This window comes from Lacerta agilis, chromosome 10 (genome assembly GCF_009819535.1).
Source record: "Lacerta agilis isolate rLacAgi1 chromosome 10, rLacAgi1.pri, whole genome shotgun sequence".
NCBI lineage: Eukaryota > Metazoa > Chordata > Lepidosauria > Squamata > Lacertidae > Lacerta > Lacerta agilis.
This window is the reverse complement of record NC_046321.1, coordinates 29,666,494-29,687,312: the sequence shown is the minus strand read 5'-3', so window position 1 is coordinate 29,687,312 and position 20,819 is coordinate 29,666,494. Positions and strand designations below refer to the sequence as shown.

Below are 20,819 nucleotides of genomic sequence, written 5' to 3'. Positions count from 1 at the left end.
CTTGATTTTACTTCCTTCCTGGACCTGCAAAAATTGGGATGGGGGATTGCTTGGCATGCCACAATAATGTGGCTGGTGGGCTATTTTCAACTTGAGGGATTACAAATTATGCAGGCCTACATTAGTAAATCTCCAGGGAAACCAATGTTACCAAGATACAGTGTGCACTACTTTTAGCGACCTTGGCACTCAAAAGCTTGTACCACTTGATGTGTAGTTACTAATGGCATAGGCTCCTTATTCTTCAATTACAAAATTTAAAGAGTGTTTTAAAAGATTTAAAAACCAGTGCAGCCTCTGTGGAGAATAGTCTCTTTGAACTTGCATTTACCAATCCCAAATCCAGTCACTATATTTCAGCCTGGCTTTTCCTCTGAAAATGGAGCCAAAAGCCTGCCTTGTGAGATTATTGTATTGAAATAATGAAGCAAAGATTTATGGTATGGATGCTGTACTCATGTTGGTCCTGCAACATGAGATAATACAATTTGTAAAAAAAAAAAAAAAAAAAAACCCACACACAACATAACTTGCATGAAGGTCTGTGTAAATTGTGCTCTCTGGTGTTGAGAATATATTATGTACCTTTCAACTAGCCCTGCTTAAAATGCATTGTTATGTTCAATTGTTCATATCTATTCCTTTGTGTCCCATTAGATGCATATCTGGCCAAGTCCTATGAAAATAAAACTTGCAATGTTTTGTTTAGGCCAAGAAAGGAGTCATAACTACTAAGCTGAAATTTGGTCATGTGAGGAGACCTGGAATGGCCCATAATAGCCCCTTAGTAATATCATGCGTATCACATGCCTGATCATCTTCCTGAGTCTTACATGTAACCATCTTAAAATAGGTGTGAACAACTCAGTAGTTTTCTGTCTCATGGCTTCTCAGACTTTGCCATCCCAGCTATACTTGTCAAGGAAGCAATTATCTTACCTGGTCAAGTTTTCCCAAGTCAGGTGAGCACTTGAGGGAAGGCATAAAGACTGAAAAACAGAGTTGCCCCCATGATTCCCAGCTTGGTAAGTCAACTCAGGGAAATGGACATAAAGGATGGATGAGGAATCTATGGTATTGGATGCCTACATCCCATCATCCCCAGCGAGCACGATCAATCATCAGGAGGGACAGGGATGGAATTTGTAGTCCAATAATATCTGGATAACCACAGGTGCCCTATTATTCATGCCATAAATCAAGAAGGGGGTGGAGGAGAATGGCTTGTTCCTCCCCTCACAAAAGTCCACACCTCTCACCTTCCAGTCTTAAGATATAGAGAACTAAATTGGAGGATGATTTGAGATGAATAAGTCTGACTTTGTAGTATATATTGTGTTTTGCACCTTCATGGTGAGTAACTGCTCCTTGTCAAACTGTTTCTTCATTTGAAAGGCAGGAAAGAACTAATTTCCTTGGATTGTAAGTGTCAGGTGATGCGAAGGTAAAGAATGCTGGGCAATGAGTTAAGTGCTAATTACACCTAATTATAGACTGACTGGTCTTTCTTGGTATTAAAAACTCACAGCAAAGCTAGTATGGTGGAAGGAATGTTTTTCTCTCCTATGAATAGGATTTATTCAGTCATCGGCAGCAATATTAACTTTCAAGTTTTCTGGATTATTTTTAAAGTGTATTAAATGTGTGTGTTAGTTTCCACTAAAAAGTTCCAAAGCCATTTATAAACGGATAAAAAATCCAATAATAAAATTACTAAATACTAAAAACTGATTTAATAATATAATAAAATACCATTAGGGCTGCCCATATGCCTGGGAAATAAAAAACGTGCCAAAACAATTTCATCCAATTTAAAATCAATAATTAAAATGTAATCTTGGGCTGCAATCCTATACTCACCTAGGAGTAAATCCCACTGAAGTCAGTGGAGTTTACTTCTGAGTAGACATGTGTAGGATATTGCACTCTTAGAAAATCTACATAAATTCCAGTGTCAGTTTGAAATTGGACTGGTCAGTCTAATGTAAGGCTGGTATACCAGAAGCAAAATAAGGAATTGCTGGATTTAATAATAAATTGTGTGTCTTTGCTGAAAATGTTTTCTATTTCAGTTTGTCTTCCTAACTCTCCCTGACTGGTTCCAAATGGATACGAATGATGAAAACATCGTGGAAATATGGATGCAGTCATTGACGGATATATCTGAGAATAGACGTGTGTGCTGCATTTCAATGTATTGTGGAGCAAGCCTTACTGAATATACAAGGATCCGTTTTTTCATAAACATGCATAGTGGTTCAGGGTGCATGTATTCCTTCAAGTACAGTATAACATTGATGACTGGAATATAATATTTCACCTTTGTAAAAAGAGCACATGAACCATGGAAAAATTAATGATTGAGGCATCTCTACATAGTACTGTATGTCAGTGGACAGTTCAGGATGTGTGGGGAAATTCATTGCCTTTATTTAAATGTTTGGAACATTGTCTGCCTAATAAACAACCAAATATGTTGGCAAAAGAATGTGATATTACAAGTGGGGCCTGCAACAAAATGTTATTACAATGAATATAATTATTTTTCCCTACTTTTGCTTATTTTTGGGTTTTCTCAAGCATGTTGATATTTTTACTTCTTGTATTTTCAGTAGCCCCATTTTGGCTACCAGTACATAGCCGTTGTAACTCAGCAACTGTGAGTTTGCTATTAATATACATAATGATTATGATGATCATATAGCCTTCATATAGAACATAACCTGTTAGGCTAGATTGCATACTGGGCGGTACATTTATTACATTCTAATTATATGAGCTTCCAGGATTTAAGATACAGTAGTTCTAATAGAACTGTGCTGTAAAGGAACTTAAGGTCCATTTACTTTTATGGAACAAATGAGGTCCCACTGAATTCAATAAGACACTTCCAGGTAAATGTGTATAGAAATGCTGCTGTAATTTCATTTTACTAGATGTAGATTGAGTTGACTATATGAAATCTGAAAAACATCCTTTTGAGCGCTCTATTTAGTCTTCTGGACAATGAGATTTGAACTTAAAAAGCCTTGCATTAAGTGTGTTTAAGATAGAGACATAATATATAGTCCCATTTAAGTCAAATTGGTGTAATTGTATATTAATTCTGTCCTACTTTTCTGTTGTCTGGATTAGCAGGTTTACTAACTTCCTGTTGGACAAACTCGTTGTTTTAACTTGTGGAGCTGTTATGTTCACTCTGGGCACAATCCACAAAGTTTTCCTACTATGCACAGGAAACTACAGTACAAACGTCCCACTGAGTGGAATGGAGGTGAGCAGCACAATGAACAACAGGAATAGTAAGCCAGATTTAAAACATGTCAAAATTTATTTTTAATAATATAGGGCAAATTATCCTATTGATACAAGTAATATTTCATTTCATATTAATTAATCATCCATGGTATGCCCCCAGCGGTTGCATTAATTTCAGTGAGGTTTACTTCCAAGCATGTATATTTAAGAATGCAGCCTTACAGCTCAGTAATGAACAGTGCTTTTGAGTAAACAAGCCACATTGAAATGTGGACTTTCGAGTAAGCGCAGTTAGGATTAAACTCGTTATGTGACTGGCAAAATTGTACTTATATGCTTGTTTACATCTCTGGAGCTTCTAGTAGAGGTGTAATAAATAAAAATTAACATACGATAAAAATCAGTAACACAAATGCTGTAGAAAATATTTCTACTGGCTTAAAGACTATGCCAAAGCCCCTGGCTTTTGTTAGAAGCAGGAAATGCAGAGCTCTCATGCTTAAATCTGAATAGAAAGAATAAGGAGTAGAGATACCCTTTATCTACTATAAGACCTAAATGGTTCACAGGGCAGTCTAAACCTGTCCTGCTTTCCTGCTTGTGTGCTATGCAGACAGGCAAGAGAAAAACATAGAATAAGTTCCATAGTTGCGCTAATAGGATTTAGATGCACAGAATGTGTCTCTGTTGTTGTTCAGTCCTTCGGTCGTGTCCGACTCTTCGTGACCCCATGGACCAGAGCACGTCAGGCACCCCTATCCTCCACTGCCTCCCGCAGTTTGGCCAAACTCATACCAGTCGCTTAGAGAACACTGTCCAACCATCTCATGTGTCTCTACACCTCCCTATAAACAACCAATAAAATGCTCTATGGAGACACATACTAAACAGCATATTTGTCCATGGGAGCAGATAAAATACAACACATCCCTTATTTTGAACAGCACAGCTTCACATCGTTCCTTAAGTCTTGTTTTGAACCTTCGTTTGGCAACTTTAGGCCTAGGGAACCTACGGGCAAAAACTACACTTCCCAGCAACCTTGTTGCCTTTCCAGTTTTACACACAAAACACGCCGACCCCACCCCGCTTTTAGCCTACTGGTTAACGCAGCAGACCAATCTGCAGAACCCCCTAACGACTCCAGCCAATGGGAAGGCTGTTGCTAGCATGGTGCTGTTATTTTTAGAACAGCCTGCGCTCCCTACACCTTGCAGGTTGTTCTGCCTATCTCAGTGCTTGCGTCTGAAGTTACGTCGACGAAGGCAAATGCACAGGCGCACTGCTGAAAAAGTAGTCCCTGAATTGTGCGGAGTAACACCTGCAATTGAGGGCGGAGAAACGTGCTCCATGAATAGTTAAAATGCCATCTGACATCCGTGCCTTGTGGGGTTTTGTTTAGGGGCTGTGAGCTGATTTGCATACCCTCCGGCATTTGAAGGATGAAAATAAACAGGGAAATAGAGGTGCGCTTCTGTGCAGCCTGCAGTTCGCGTGCTTTAACGCAAGGCAGCCAGCGGGGAGATCTGATGGCGCACTCCAACCCCTTATGCCACCGTGTTACAAATAAATACGTGTATTCTATGCTCGAATTCCAACGAAAAAAATATAATTAGGCTTGTCTATCGACGAATAGGACACGCTCGCGCACACGCAGAGTCTTTAGATCTCAATAGTCTGGTTTAACCACGGGCATAATTCCCAATAAAAGTGGGGGTGGGGTGGGGGACGGTATTTGGGAAATGGATCGCAGAGATCCCCAAGCCCCAGGATCTGTTTTTCGTGCCAGCAAAAGGTCTGGGTTGTTGTGAAGCGAGAGCGTATCCTGAGACTGCGCAATGTGCCTCTGAGTGCCCTCCATAAATGATTGAAGGGGAAGGGGCCAAGACCACCTCACGCATTTTAAGCGAGCTCTTTCTTAAGAAAGTTCATGCACTCAAAAAGCCGATAGTTTTAAGCTTACCACAGAGCTGTGAAGTCGTAGCCCACGGTTTCCAAGCAAGGGCAAACCTTCCCTCCCTTCTCTCTCTTTCCCTTTTAAAGAAAGTAACAGCTGCCATTTTTTGAAGGAGATCCTATGGTCGGGGATCCAATTTCCTGCTATGACAAGACTATTTTAGCTGGGTATGGCTCCGCCAAAGAGCTACAGGAACAACAGCTAAATAGGTTTTTGTCTCCGATTCCACACCAACACCACTTTGTCAATGCTAGATATAGACAAGTCATCCGTTGCACACCAAAGGCCTGGACTCTTGCATCTAATGAAAGGGATTCTCTTTCACAAAAGCACATGCCATAATACAGTAAATGTGTTTAAATGTGCCAAAGGGTTCTTCGATGTTTTTGCAGCAACCAGAAAACATAGCTACCTGTCTGGAAAACGCTACTTTTGAGTAAGTCCCATTGAACTTAATGTGGCTTGCTTTTGAGTATACGTGATGTATAGGATTTCTCTCTTGGTAAGCCTATTCTACACCCACTACATTTTTGGGAACAATGCATGGAAAAGGATGAGTGAAATATGCAGTGCAGGGTATTTAGTATTATTTACAGAGACAAGTATTAAAGAGTGTCAATTTCACCTGTCAAAATATTGTATGTTTAAAGTGCAGGTGGATTTTTCCTGATAAGTAAATGTAATATAAACAGGTACTAAGAGCCAATGGAGCCAATAAGAACAAAATTTCAACTATAATCCTTCATTCACTGAATTTCTCACAGAAACACTTTTATGGCATAATTAAGCCAGCTGCTACTGTCATCATAGTCCTGGTTGAAAAAAGCCCATCACTTACGAAAATGAGGGAAGCAACACAATTTTTATTTAGTGGACTAAAATTATGGACATATTTTATAATAAGAACCTACATTAAGCAGTTCTTAATTAAACTGAATAAAGTGTTTGCAAACAGTAGTCCTACTCTGTGGTACAAGTGCTGTTGCGCTAATCTACAAATCCACCCTAAACATGTTTAGCTTGTCATTTTATAAAATGTTATTTCTGCAGCATGTTTATTTAAAAAAAAAATCTAAGCACAGAACCCAATTTTTGTGCAGGGCCTACGCTTACCACTAGCCATAGTGAGGCAACAGATGCTAGGAAGCAGCAGAGGCAGCCTCACAGGCATTCCTCCTGGCTCCAAGATCCACTCTTCTCTGTTGGATGACAGATCTCCATCTGCCACATGACCTGGGCCGCCCTAAATGAACGTGCTTCCCACAGGTGTGGCAGAGGCCACTGCCCCATTGCCAGTGATGAAATAAAATCCAGCTACCAGTCCAGTTGCATTGTGTATATCAAATGGAAGCACACCACCTTGTGCTTCACCTCAGGCTGCAAAATGTCTTGGGCTGACCCTGCAATGAGCATTCTTCTAATGCTGGACTACATCACCCCTGTCTGTTGGCTGTGCCATCTGAGGCTGGAGTTGGCGTCTGACAGCACCAGACTGGAGGGTTACAGGACTGGGTGAACCAAAATGTTCAGTAGGAAGTGTGGGAGAGATTGTTCAGTTTCAGTCTAATTCAAATTATCCTTCATTGGTATGATGACATACAAACATTATCAACATTTAATTGAGTAAAGTAGGAGGTACAGAATAGGTGTATATTTGTTCAAAGCTACGGTTCTTACTGGAGAAGTAAGCACCGCTGAACATCATAGGTTTTTCTTCCAAATAAACATGCATAGATACCATCAGGCTGCACAATATTTCTTGCTTCATATGTCAAATGCAGGAAGCTGCCTTATCCAATCAGACTATGTGTCCATCTAGCTCAGTATATATCCACACTACCTGGCAGCTCTCCAGGACTTTTGTCTGAAATCTTTCTCAGCCCTAACTGAAGATAGCAGAGTAGAATCAAATATAATTACCAACCCTTGTCTCTTTATTAACATTCACTAATTGGTGGTGAAAGGTTGCTAACCACCCACTCACACCATTAGTGAGGCTTAAGGGTGGGAAATATGGAATTTTCTCACCTTCAGCACATCTTTAGGGGGAGGGGAGCATTTCTTTCTCCGTAAATGATTATCTGTATGGAAGCAAGATTGTTGGTAGTTATTCCAGATTAATTAACTCAGATTACAAGGGGTAAAGTCTTCGGTATAAAAGCTTGATCTCTCATGCAGCCCAAGCCTATGTAGGTTTACTCGGAAGTAAGTAAAGGTGTCCAATCTATTTAAATTTTTCTTTGGTTTGTTCTCAGGAGGGTTCTCTGAATACAAGTTGTTTGCTGTCACAGAATGAAGAGGGGAAATTCATTAAAGCGTATCTAAATAAATAAATAAATAAATATCCGTGGCAAATGATGGACTTGGACTTTCTTTACGGGAGGCGTTTCCAAGCATCTGATAAAAAACAATGTAACGCGCCCGGCGCAGAACGGGTTAATTTAAAGCCGGTGTTTGGGAAAGTAGTTCCAGCCTGCCCTCCCTCCCCTCCCCTTCCTTGTCCTTTGCAGGACGCGTCACCCTGGGTGTGGAAGGGAATATCCTTGCGCAGGGTTGCTAAGGGTGAAACTTTTCATTTACTTTGCTCACTTTGGGCCAGGGAGAGGGTGGCTTCAGGTTCCCTGCGCAGGGAGGGAAGGAAGGAAGTAGGGGGCGCCCCAGTCAACATCCCCCCCACCCCACTTCTGATTGGGCCTGTAGAAGGGGGAGAAGTTATCTAAAACAGCATCCATTTAATTTTTTTATATAAAAAAAATCGAACGCCCACCACCATATCAGCACTTTGTGAGAAAGGAACTCCCAAGAAACACCCTGGAAAGAAAAAGAAGCCACCAAACCATCTCACCTGGTGCTGAAAAAAAGAAGTAAGTGATGGCTTATTGCTAGAATTGAGGGGTGATGAGGGCAAAGGAAGAGGAACGATTTCCATAGTCACACAATGTAAATATCATTTGCTTGAACGATGTTTTTCTTCCGCACGCCGGCTTATCTCGTTCGGGTTTTGCTGCGCCTCGTATATTCCTTTAAGGAACGAATTAATCGCATTGTGCTAATAAGATTTTCAGAAGCCGCCGGTCTTCCAACTCCGCTTCTAGTTCTCTCAAGGAGAGAAGGGCTGGCTTCTACTCAAATCATCGTAGGCAGATCTGCTCTGCCCCTTTAAAAGAAAGGAGGAAAAAAATGAATCCCGGCCTTAGTCTTAATAGCGCTGTGTCTCTTACGCGGCACTCTTTGCGCGCGCCCCCCTCCAAAAGCGATTAATGTTTTTCATTTCATGGTGAAGGGAGGTTGAAAGTCATTTGGGTTGAACGACTGAAAAATGTCCCCGGTTCACCATTTTGTTTTCACTCATTTTACCGGAGTGGATTAAAACAAACAACAGCCACCCCAGACCCCTCAGGTAATTAGCGATGATCGAGCCCTTGGACCACCTATCGTGTAAAAGGTTCGTGTGAATTAGGAGATAAAATTTGAATCCTTTTTAAGAATGTAAACGGTGGTGGTGGTAACAACAATACCACCACCACCACCAGGGCTGGACCGAAAGGGGTAGCCGTGGGGGATCTTTGGGACCCGAGCGAGCGAGGGAGAAGATGGTTTCTGTTTCGCTCCATTCCGCTCAATCCGGATCAATACTCAAAAGGTCGGCTTTTGTCAGGAAAAAAGATGGTTCCAGCCCGTTTTGTGCTCGAACTTTCTTTCCCCCTCCCTCCTCGGAATAGAGCCCCGGGGCCCTCTTTAGGATTTCTTATGTCACAAACGCAGACCTAAAACAAAGCAAATATAGATATATTTATATTATAGTGCGGGGTAAAAGGGGGGGAGAAATCCAGCCTCCCGCAGCCCCAAAGCTTAAGTGGGATGATGAACTTGTTCTCCTTTCCGCAGTGATTTAATAATGGGATGGAGGAGGGGAGGCTCAGGAAAATAAAACGGCAGTACTGGACTCGGTGTTGGGAGCAGTTTTCGGTGTCGGAAGGGCCTTTTGCCGTTTTCCTGTCATTCATCGCCACAGCCACCCTGTGAGGTAAATTAGGCCCAGGGATCTACCTCAGAGAGCCCTGCAGGTGCGGGCCTGGGGCATCTTGGAGCCCAAAGCCGGCCAACGCTTCACATTTTTGCACTGCCCTCGAATTTAATTTTGGGGTGTCACCTCCGCCCTGCCCCCCATTATTGAGAAGGGGGATTTCGGGAGGGAAGGCTCAGTTATGGGGCGGGGGCGCCTGTGACCCAGAAGCTTGGGCGGCCCTGAAGGGAGAGCCACAGCCTGGAGGTAAAGGTCAGGGCCGAATCACCTTCACTCGGCCTACGCTTCTCCTGGGCCTCCGCCCATCTGGGGCGGGGGGGGGCGGCTGGCTTCTGCGGGCCTTCCTTTAGGAAGAGGAGGCTGCAGGTGGTCCTTCGGTGCGTGCATCCCTCGGGAAGGGGAGGCGGAGGTGGGCTGCTGGCTGGGGAGGGAAAAGGGGAAGCGGCCTTTCCTCCTCCCCCCAGTGCGGGCCGCATCTCCCGGCTTGGTGCCTTGGCTGTCAGTTTCAAGGCGCACTTGAACTGGCGGGGATTTACTTTCGAGTATTGCAAGGACTGCGGGGTCGCCTGGCCAAGTGTCTGTTTCGTAGGCCTAGCAGCCCTGCGTGTGTGTGTTGGTGTGTCTTTTTTGGGGGGGGGTTGTCCATTTCTGAGCCACCCAGCAGGAGCAGATGTGAGTTGCAACCGTAACAATAAACCCTGATTGAATTGCCTCCGCTTAATCCCATCTCCCGCCCCGCAAGCCGCCTCTCCGCGCGGGGGAGAAAGAGGCCGAGAAATTAGTTATTCCACATAGAAATCCAACAATGCAAGATGGCATGTTGAGGCCGGGGGGGGGGGGAGGAGGGGGGAAGCGTTGAGCAATCGAGCACAGAGAGCGCATGCGCCTTGGAAAATTTTGTGCCGTGCTCCACTGAGCAGGCGCTCGCTGTCTGGGCCAGCTTTGGCGCAAAGCATATTGAGAAGGGTAGTTAAAAGGCAAAGTAGGTCAGTCGCTGCATCTTGTGTAGGAGAAGCAGGGCTCGCTACGTAGTACAACTCCCGGGACACTCCAGTCGAGGCGGAGGGGAGGGGACCAGCCTTAATGGGTGTTGAGGCTTCCTTGGCTGGGTCATTCATCCGTGGACCTTGGCGGAGGCGATTATTGAAGTTGTGGGGGGAGGAGGCGGGCGGAGAGCAGGTCCCCGTGCGGGACGGTAATGCCAGATTTGCGTGCGCGAGGAGGCCTGGGAGGGAGGTGCCCTGTGCAAATAACGCCCACAGACGCAGGAGGTTTTGGCAGCAGAAGAGGGAGTGGGTTGTGCAATCGTGGATCGAGAACGTTTCTTCCTCGGGCTTGCCCCTCCCCATGCACCGTCGCTTTGTATTGCATCTGTACTTAATTCAGATTATCCTCTGAAATTGGGTGCATTGGTGAGGTGGGGTCAACTGAATCGAAGGTTGCTGTTTTGCTTGGGTGTGGTTTGCAAGCAAATGTTAGGAGACTATTCTGAGATTCTGACATATTGGTATAAAGCAATGATGGCTTTATAAAGCCAGCATTGTACAGCTTTCCTCCCTGCAGTAATTGCTATATTTTGTAAGGGTCAGAAACCTGGCTGACAAGGTCATTATTTAAAGTATTTACTCAATATGACTGGACCATTGTAGAATTTCCTCATGTGCAAGTGATGTACCTTGACAGTGCTGTATTACTGAGACATTATGCACTAATGCCGGAGATTGTTCTTGTATCGAATCATAGGCAAATGTTGTGTAGCTCATTATTCCACATTGTGTCATGTGCTTGTAATTGTCTCGTGCAAAATAAATTGCTACTTGCCTCTTACATTTTCAGAACCATAGGCTGTCCTGAGGTAATGTGTACCTTTATTGATGAAGTTCTGCAGAGAAAACCAGGGATTCTGTATTGACTGTTATGCTTTGCCACCTGCAGTTGTCCCCTGTGTAGGTTGCCATGTTAACAGCCTAGGGATTACTGAATCCTGATGGATATAAAGCTTATTTTGTTGACATGTAAACTAGATTTATATTCCTTTGTGGACCTTTTTCTAAAACAATTTAGACAGTTGTGCTAAATTATGTGGGGTCAGCTAGTGTTTGATTGTTATTATTTGTATAGATGCTGTAACACAAATATTTAATTTATCATTGTGGTATAAATGCAGCATGGTATATCCAAAGAGTAGAAGATTAGATAACTGTAGTTTTTCATACTATCTTTGAAGACTGACAACCATCTGCTTGAAGAAAAGTAATACATTCCTCTTATTTCCCTGAGAGAGAGAGCCAGATGGACAAGGGAACTGTGAGAAAAAGTCTTTCCATTCTCCAGCTGTAGATGCCTGTCTTAAAGCTATACTATGAAAGAGCAATCCTCAATCACGATAATGGTATTTAGGTCTGAAGGTTGCAATCCTTTGTACAGTTATCTGCAAGTATGTCCCTTTCAACTTGGTGGTATTTACTCCTGTGCATAATTACTCTGAAGTGAGCTGTAAGTTAATATTCTGACCAAGGTATCCAGCATGTACACAAGCAAAAACTGTTTATCTTCTGAAAACATACTTGTACACAGCTCTGTCTCCCTTTAGAAAGAAAGAAATCCTATCAGATCTGAATTATAGTAGCCAGTTTCCAAAATGTGGCATATTTCTATAAGGTCTCTTAATGCCAGTCATGTATTACCCTCTCAAGCTTGCTAGGCCTTCAGTACAGCAGACTGAAACTTCGCTATATGTGGAATAAATGCAGAAGTAAGCCTATTTGTTTACTGAGGGTGGTGAGTGCTGAACTTGCACATGAGCTTCTGTTCCAACCTGATTGTGTGCTTTATGGTAGGGGTTCCCAAACTGAATATCATTCAGGTGTTCCACAGCATGCTGGTGAAGGAATTCTATAGAATTCTATGAAATTCAAATTACAGTACAACAAAATAACAATATAAGAAAAGAAGAAGCAATAAAAATACAATTAAAAATCATACAGTATTTAGCACAGTGCATTCTGTTATGAACTGCCCTGTGATCTTTGGATAAATGATGATATGCAAATATAATAAATAACCATAATAATAAAATTACAAATAATTATAATTTCTGCAAGAGGCATAAACAGAATTTAGGGGTTTGCCAAGACCCTCAGGGGCTCTGTGGGGGGAGAAATTTGGGGATCATTGCCTTAACAATAGTTCTTCAGCCAGAAATCCATTGAAAGGCTCCATCTTAAAGAGTTTGTTTGACTGCCTAGCTTGAAAATGTTCTGCTTCTAGTTGACCTTTCAGAAATTTGCCTTACTCAAATTTCTCCTGTGGCAATTTCCATTTTAAGAAGCACATTCAAATAGCTGTGATAAAACTTCTCATGGTTTAGTAACTCTTGAAAAACAAGCTCCAAGGTCTTGGGCTGTTCTGTTAGCGGTCAGGCCATACATAAGACTGTGTTCAGAGGAATTTTTTTAGAGAGCTCTTCTGTCATTTGCTGCAACTTGATAATACAGCAGGCATAGAATCGGCAGGTTTCTGTGGACATACTTAATGCAGAGTTTAGTTTTTTAACGCTTTAGTGAAACACAATAACACAAAGTCCTGCTTGTTCAAACCAAAGACCCATTAAATCCAGTTTTTTTCCTACAGTGGCCAACCACATGCTTATGGGAACAAATACAGTATAAGCCCAATAGCCTGCTCTTGTTCCCCAGCAACTTTCAGAAGCATGTTGCTTCTGGTCCTGGAGAATAGCATACAGCCATCATGACTAGTAGCCATTGATAGGACTACTCTCTGTAAATCTGTCTACTCTCTCAAATACTGGTGGTTGCCAGTGTTTGAAAATCGCCAGGTGCATTTTGCAGCTGGCTATCAACCACTTGGAGCCAGGTGAAGATGCCTGGGTGCCAGGATGGTGCCTGACATCTTCACCATCTGGAGATGCATGCCTGGGAATCCTTGGATCTTGAATACTGTATTTTCACACACTTGCAACACATCCTGTAGAATTCTATCCATTATATTTTATTTGCACAATCAGAATGAATTTCAGGAACCAAAAAGTCATTTTGAAAAATACAACTTTTAAGCCGTTGCCAAAATGGCAACTAGGCATTCTTTTTGGCAACTGCAACCCTGGTTTTAAGGAATCACCACCTATGATCACCACATTTTCTGGTAGCAAATTCAGTATCTTACCTGTGTACAGTTTGTACAGTCATTGTGTGCTAATTCCTTCTTTCACACAATTTTGTCTAATTCCAGCTGTTCATACACCAGGGCAGTCTCAAACATTGAAGGCAGATAAGCTGCCACAAGTGTTCAGAAATGGCATGTAAGATGGAAACTTATCCAGTAGCTTCCTTTGTTGTTCTTGATGTTGTAGTTAAAGGTCTCTTTGTTCCTTCTTCAGGATAAGCCTAGATTACTTCTTAGCTCCAAACACCACACCAGAAGAAGCAGTTTGACATATATGCCAGAAGTTTGGAGTGTATCCTTTGCCCTTGCTTTTTAGTAGGCACTTGTTATAGGTGATCCTAAGGAAGCAAAAAGCTAGTCTCTGTCCTGCTAAGCTGCCAAGATAATATATATAGCTTTCATTTTAAATATCCTTCATTTTCTATTATTATTTTTCTGGGGCATTTAGAGTTGTATTTAATAGAATGAGTGAAACGGTGGTGATTGGAGGTCTCCTAGAATGTTAGTAAATGGGGGGGGGTAATGGAGGGGTAAAGAAGAAAAGTTGGTGTTTGGGAACCTAAGTCATTCTATTGTCCTTCAGGTGTTTTGGGCTTCATCACTGGCCAGTGACGATGGGATTGTACACCAAAACATTAGAGGTCAGCACTTTGGGAAAGCCTGACCTAAAGTTCTCTTCCAGGCCACATAGTACTAACCTTCCTGAGTCTTCCTGATGGTTTTTATATTACTTGGGATCAGAAGCTACTGTTAGTTCCATCCAGGATTATCTTCTGTTATCTGAGTTGACCTTCTGAAGCTATTTTCAGAAGAAACACCTTTTCAGCTTTTTGTTATCTATTTAACATTGACTCATTAAAACAGTAGCAACTACCTGAAAGCTTTGCTAGTGGTGCTATCAATGGCATTGTCCAGATAGCAACACCTCTCTTTAGTGGCACCCCAGTTATGAAAATCCTTCCCATTAAAGGTTCAGTTGGTCTCCTTAGCAATTTTAGGCACTTTAAAAAATATGTATGTATGTATTTATTTATTTATTTATTGAGGCTCTTGAAGGAAGTTCAGGCACTCCAGGGGTGTATATATTTTGCTGGTTTGATTTACTTTATAACATTTAACTTACTGTGATTTTTTTAAAGGATCTATCGTATTTTTTATTGTGTAGTTTTACAGCTGTTTATGTTGTATATCACCTTGCAATCTTTGGATGGTGGGTGGTCTAGATATAAACTAATAAATAATAATGTTTGACAGCATACAAAGAACCAAAGAAATGTGTATGTGTTAAAAGCATAAAGGAATATTCTTCTTTACAATTGTCAAGGTGCAAATGCACTTTGCACAGTCTTTGATTTATTGTTGCCAGTTATGATGTTGAATTCTCAGGAATCCGTTTCTGCAACTAAAAGTATAACCATTGTGCTGCAACAGTATTAAAGATACAATATTTCCACCTTACATTTCATTTCTCTTTGTCTTTTTCAGAATTGTTTGGAGCCAAAATCCGTCTATGTTTGTGTCCGCTGTCTATTTTTAATATACTGCCCTACCTTGCTTGCTGTGAAGGGAGTATGCATCTGGAGATCAAAGTTGCTCTGAACTTCATCATCTCATATCTGTACAACAAGCTTCCACGGAGGCGGGCCGACTTGTTTGGTGAAGAGCTAGAGCGGCTGCTGAAGAAAAAATATGAAGGCCATTGGTACCCAGAGAAGCCCCTGAAGGGCTCTGGCTACCGCTGTGTTCACATTGGGGAGACGGTGGACCCCGTAGTCGAGATGGCAGCCAAGCGGAGTGGGCTGGCTGTAGAGGATGTGCGGGCCAATGTTCCTGAAGAACTGAGTGTCTGGATTGACCCATTTGAGGTCTCCTACCAGATTGGTGAGAAAGGGTCTGTCAAGGTCCTATATCTAGATGACAGCGAGGGCTGCAGTGCAGCCGAGTTGGACAAGGAGATCAAGAGCAGCTTCAATCCTGACGCTCAGGTGTTCGTCCCCATTGGCAGCCAGGACAACTCCTTGTCCAATTCTCCATCCCCATCGTTTGGCCAGTCACCCAGCCCCACGTTCATTCCCCGCTCTGCCCAGCCCATTACCTTCACCACTGCCACTTTTGCTGCCACTAAGTTTGGCTCAACTAAGATGAAGAAAGGCGGAGGAGCTGGAGCAGCCACCAGTGGCACAGGGGTTCCACCACAGCAGCAGCAGCGCCTGGCCAGGTCACCCACCAATGGCTTGCTGAAGCACAAAGGTCTCTCCCTGTCTATGCATTCTCTGAACTTCATTGGGGGCAGTACGGCCCCTCAATCTCAGCTCTCCCCCAATGCCAAGGAGTTTGTTTACAATGGTGGATCACCAGGAGCTAGCAGCCTCTTCTTTGATGGTGTAGCCACCGAAAACCAGGCTGGCGGCATGCCTCCTGCATCCCAATTCAGTGCCAGTGGCGGTGGTGGCAATTTTGACATGGCTCAGGTCTTTGGGGGCAGCACCAACAGCCTCTTTCTGGAGAAGACACCCTTCGTGGAAGGACTCAGCTACAATCTGAACGCCATGCAGTATCCCAGCCAGTCGTTTCAGCCAGTGGTTTTGGCCAACTGACCACCATGAGAGTATTCTGGGGAAAATAACTTCCAAAAAAAGAGAAAAAATAATTAGAAATATTTGAAATCTTATAAATATAGCTTCTTGGAAAGAGACAAATCCTGATTCGTTGTGTCATGCCAGGAAGCGCTGCTGAAGCACTGATTATTTTTTTAAACTTGTTTCCTGTGCTCTTTCCTATCCGTTGTTGTACACTTAATGAGGAAGGTTATTGTTCCAGCCCAGCAGTGGTGGGAGCCAGAGCCACTTTATATTATGTCCCATGCTGCTTCTTGGAACTGGTTCTCAAATATGCTTACTGCAAGGATGACATTTTTCAGGGTGCTGTCATGTCCCTTGCAGCCAGATACCTTGATTCCCCCCTCCCTGTTTTGGAGTGATGGGGGATGATTTAGACGGCTTCTGGATGTGTGAAGTCTCAAGCACTTCCTAGGGTAGGCCTGAGCTTCTCTATGTGTAATGAGAGGCCCAGACAGTGGAGCAAATGTATTCATTTCTCATAACTCAGTTTTTGTATTCCTATTGCAAAATGGGATTAGAACAAAGTTCTCAGCTTCTGTTTCTTCCTGCGCTAACTGGTGATGGCAAGGCCTTAGCCCCTCTAGCTTCAGGGGAATGCTGGAAGGGGCAGCATTGTAGCATCTGGGACAGGTTCCCCCCCCCTACAGTTTTCCATTGTAAGCTCCTCTTCCCCCCTTAGCCCCCTTAAGAGTCTGGAGTTAGATGTACTATTTGGGAAGCTTAGATCCCGTGTCAGCTGCTAATGCTATGATTTATAAATAGGACTCTAGATGCAAACACTTCTGACTTGTGAGAAAAATTGATCCATGTATATTGCACTCTCTTTCAAGGGTAGGAGTGAGAGCTGGCCTTCCAGGGTTTTTTTGTGCCTGAGCAGCCCCCATTGATGTTCCTCTGGACCAATTGCCTTGGTTTATGGGGTTCTGAGCTCTTCTGTTGACAGCTGAGCATTTGGTTACTAATTCTCATGGAAAGAATGGTTTCCTGCTCTTGACTATGATAGCACTACTTTTTGGCAGGGAAGAGGAAGTTACTGTGCAGACTGCTTTCTGGATGAACAGCATGAGGGTTTGCACTTTGAATCTCATGTCTCTTAAGACTTCTGACCAAAAACCTTATGATTTTTCATTTGAAAGGAAGCAGGCATTCCTGTACAGAAGAGCGCCCCACATATCAGGTCCAGTCTGGACTTGTTCCATTTCGAGACTCTGCATGAGGAATGAAGTGGGCTTGCTGTAGAATGTTGCTCAACATGTGGTGAGAAGAAAGTGTTCTCTGATAAGAATGTAGAGTCTCTCCTTCCTTATTGTTGCTATTGAACTAGGAATCCTAATGGTATTCCCTGCATCTCCCTTTTCTGTCATGAGAGGACAGCCTGGAAGACAGGGACAGTAGAGGCCTTCAAGAGTGATTTTTTTCTTTCTTTTGGCAGATGATTGGCAAACATTTCCCCATCTATGCCTTGTGAGATAATTATGGAGTCCCAAAGTTTACTTATCTACGGCGATAAGGGGTGAGAGAGCTTCAGGGGAGATAACATAGATGTGGCTGTGGATTACATACTCTAGGCATATTCTCTCTACCATCACTATCTGCTCCCCCCACCCCCAACAGCATGGTTTGGACTGTGTATAAAGTGTTGCTTTTGCACCTTCTCTGGCAAAGTCATATTGAATAAATAAGCTACAATTCTAGAGCTCTCCAGTGACTTGACCTGGAGACTTGCGTTTCCACTTAAGCTAAACTGAGGATTCCCTGCAGGACTGTATATGAGCCTTAACTGCCACAAGCATCTGTCCTCCTGTGAAGGATGCCTAACTCTGATGCACTAGAGATCATTCGGTGAAATTGATGGGAAATGTCTCCTGCCCAGGCCACATTGATGTGGCTTATGCATGAGATCTTCTCTAGGTATCCCCAAGTTGAGCCCTTTTTTGTTTCTTTGTACCCCTTCTTACCTCTGCCTCTTTGCTGGGCTGAGGAAAAGGACACTTAAAAAAAAAAACTTACTTGCATTCTGCCTGTTTTCTGTGAGCCACTAATGGATGAGGAGGGAAGATACTGTTGGGCAGTAATGTGATGGGTGAAGTTTCATGAAGCTACAAGTCCTAAACCTGAACAAGACACGTTAGACCTCTTCAGCAAATACATTTGTTTGTCTTCCCCCCACCCCCACTCCCAACATTACCACTGCCACCCACTTCTTTCCTCTCAACATGTACTGTAGACTGCCATGCTTTTACACTGGACTTCCTCCCTAGGAGAGCTGCTGGCTCCCTATCTGCCCAGCATAATCTCCGCTGAGAACTTCCACGTGCAGCAGAAAGCTGCCCTGAGCCACTGCCTTGGGTGGGGTTATGTACCCTTCTCAGGCTTAAGTATATTGAAGGGAGAGAGAGAACCTCACTAGCACCTGCAACATGTGATGTTTCACACTGCTTTATCCTGTTAACTGCTTTTTGAAAAGAAGTCTGCGTTCACAAGGAGGAAAGGGGGAACGACCAACCTCTGTATTTCCTAAAGGAACATATACCGTGCTTCAGAAGCATTTCCAGTGCTGGCGACAATGAAACTCACGGCCTCTTTTTTGGTCTTGTTGTCTCAAGAGTTAGACGTTCAGCTTCAATTTTATTTTTAAAACCTGCACTAATTTACCTGGTTTCTTAGGAAGAAAAAGAGATTTTTTTTAACTTTTATTTTTATGGGTTTGTGTTAATTTTTTTGTTGTCCGTTTATATTGAATAATTTGCTACATTTGTAAAATGTAAGAGGTATATATAATATATGTATATTTCTAACGTAAAAAATTGAACTTTTTTCTTTTCAAGATTTTTTCTTAGAGGAGAGAGAAAAAAATATTTTTTCAGGAAAATTTTAAAAAAGCAGTGAAAGCTCCTTTTCTCCCCTCGCTTCCCTCCTTCCTGACCCTTTTTGAAGAGCGAATCAGCAACGTGTGATATTGGAGTATGGATGGACACAGAGGACAGAATTATGTATGTTTTTTAATGCAGAGGTCCATGCTGTTCTTGTTTGGTTTTTTGGTTCTTACATGCAGGGGGCCATTGAGTAGGGATCCAGAGGGGGTTTTCGTTCTTTTTCTTTCTTTTTTCTCTAGCGAAGGAGGAATACAATCAGAGTTTTGTATTCAGAATGTTGTGCAATATTTTGGAACAGGACATTGGCGTGTCTAGAGATTTAGTTAAAAAACAACAAAGGTTGATCAAATCTGTACAGTTTCTATTGTTCCAGATTTTTTTAAGTTTGTATTAAAAGCATGATATATAATAGCCTCTTGTCCCTGTTGTTTGTGCAAGGGCAGTAAGGGTTTGTAAGGGTGGGAAATGGATTTTGGGGGGATTGGGAGGGACATTTCTCCAGATGGGTGCAGTAGTGTAAAGCCAGAAAGTAAATGTCCTGAAGACAGGCTCAGCTCTTTCTCTGAGACATCCCCAGGGTGAGCGAGGAGCTCGCTGCAGAAATAGCACAGACCAGATGCGACTGATACCTGCTGAAAGCCACCTGGATGACAACTGGAAATGTTGCAGTAATGAAATCTCCCAAAGCATGGTTGGAAGCCACTGAATGCCATATATAAAGCAGAAATCACCACTAGGGGCTTCTTGTGACAGACAAAAGTGTTCAGTTGGCCCAGTGCTTCAGGATTTGGTGTCCTGATGTGTGCAAAGAGTATTATGATGGTTTCAACGTTGCTTGAGTGGATTGTAGCTGCAAGCAATGGTTAGAAAGCCAGTATTTTGGAAAAAAAAATGTACAGTATTTGTCATGCAGCACTTAAGAAGCTGCCATCATGAGCACCTGAAAAAGGAAAAGTTTCCTTCAAGTTAAGCGCCTTCCTCTAAGTAACAAACTATACCAAGTTTGGTCACAATAGTGCTTTGGTAGCCTAGCCAGAGCACCAAGTTCTAACATGTCTCCAGAAACTCCTGGATAGTTTCTCCCAAGCTAGGGTGTGGGGTGGTGGTTAGACATTCCTCACAGGGGACTCCCTTGTTAAGAGAATTTGAAATATTGAGTCATTTAAAAGGGAGGGATCCTACCTGAACATAGGTTATAATGTCAACAGCACTGGTATTTCTGCTTGCTGTCATTCCCTCTTAGGGCAACAACAACTTACAGCATGAGTCATTCATGAAGGGCAAGGGAGGGCTCTCAGAGAACTGAAAAGAAGGCTGATCTTGCAATGCTTAAGGTGTGAAGACAGAGCAACAGGCCTGGAGAAAGTGGATTGGAATGTAGGACTGCTGAAGCCTCAATTATTTAGATTATTGGATTTAAATACATACATGCTTCCCACACACAATAGCAGCTGGAAAATCACAGCTTCACAGAGGGCCTTATATTCTACAGCACTGCAAGCCCAGATTTTGCTAAATAGTCCATTGTAGCTAGAAGAGTTTGATATGGTAATACAGTGGTACCTCGGGTTACATACGCTTCAGGTTACATACTCTGCTAACCCACAAATAACGCTTCAGGTTAAGAACTTTGCTTCAGGATAAGAACAGAAATTGTGCTCTGGCGGCGCAGCGGGAGGTCCCATTAGCTAAAGTGGTGTTTCAGGTTAAGAACGGACCTCCGGAACGAATTAAGTTCTTAACCCGAGGTACCACTGTATGTCTTAAGGTTTTTGGGCTGTTCCCCAACAGTACAGGGGCTGGTGTAAAAACCCCAGCGAAATAGTAATAAGGCTACCTACTGGTTTTACTTTTTAAGTTTGCTGGCTTTTACATTATCAGTTCAGAGTTTATGT

General features: G+C 42.8%; 1 protein-coding gene across 1 annotated transcript; it reads left to right on the top strand.

The window, feature by feature from the left end:
- Positions 1 to 7,782: 7,782 nt before the first annotated feature.
- Positions 7,783 to 19,335, top strand: TOB2 (transducer of ERBB2, 2). The gene is made up of 2 exons (XM_033163294.1): positions 7,783 to 8,079; positions 14,913 to 19,335. The coding sequence occupies exon 2, from the start codon at positions 14,999 to 15,001 to the stop codon at positions 16,022 to 16,024; it is 1,026 nt and encodes a 341-aa protein (XP_033019185.1). The 5' UTR covers positions 7,783 to 8,079; positions 14,913 to 14,998; the 3' UTR covers positions 16,025 to 19,335.
- Positions 19,336 to 20,819: the final 1,484 nt, after the last annotated feature.

What these genes read in the sequence shown, in the direction of transcription:
- TOB2 (XM_033163294.1), top strand. Translation starts at nt 14,999, where the DNA reads ATGCATCTGGAGATCAAAGTTGCTCTGAACTTCATCATCTCATATCTG.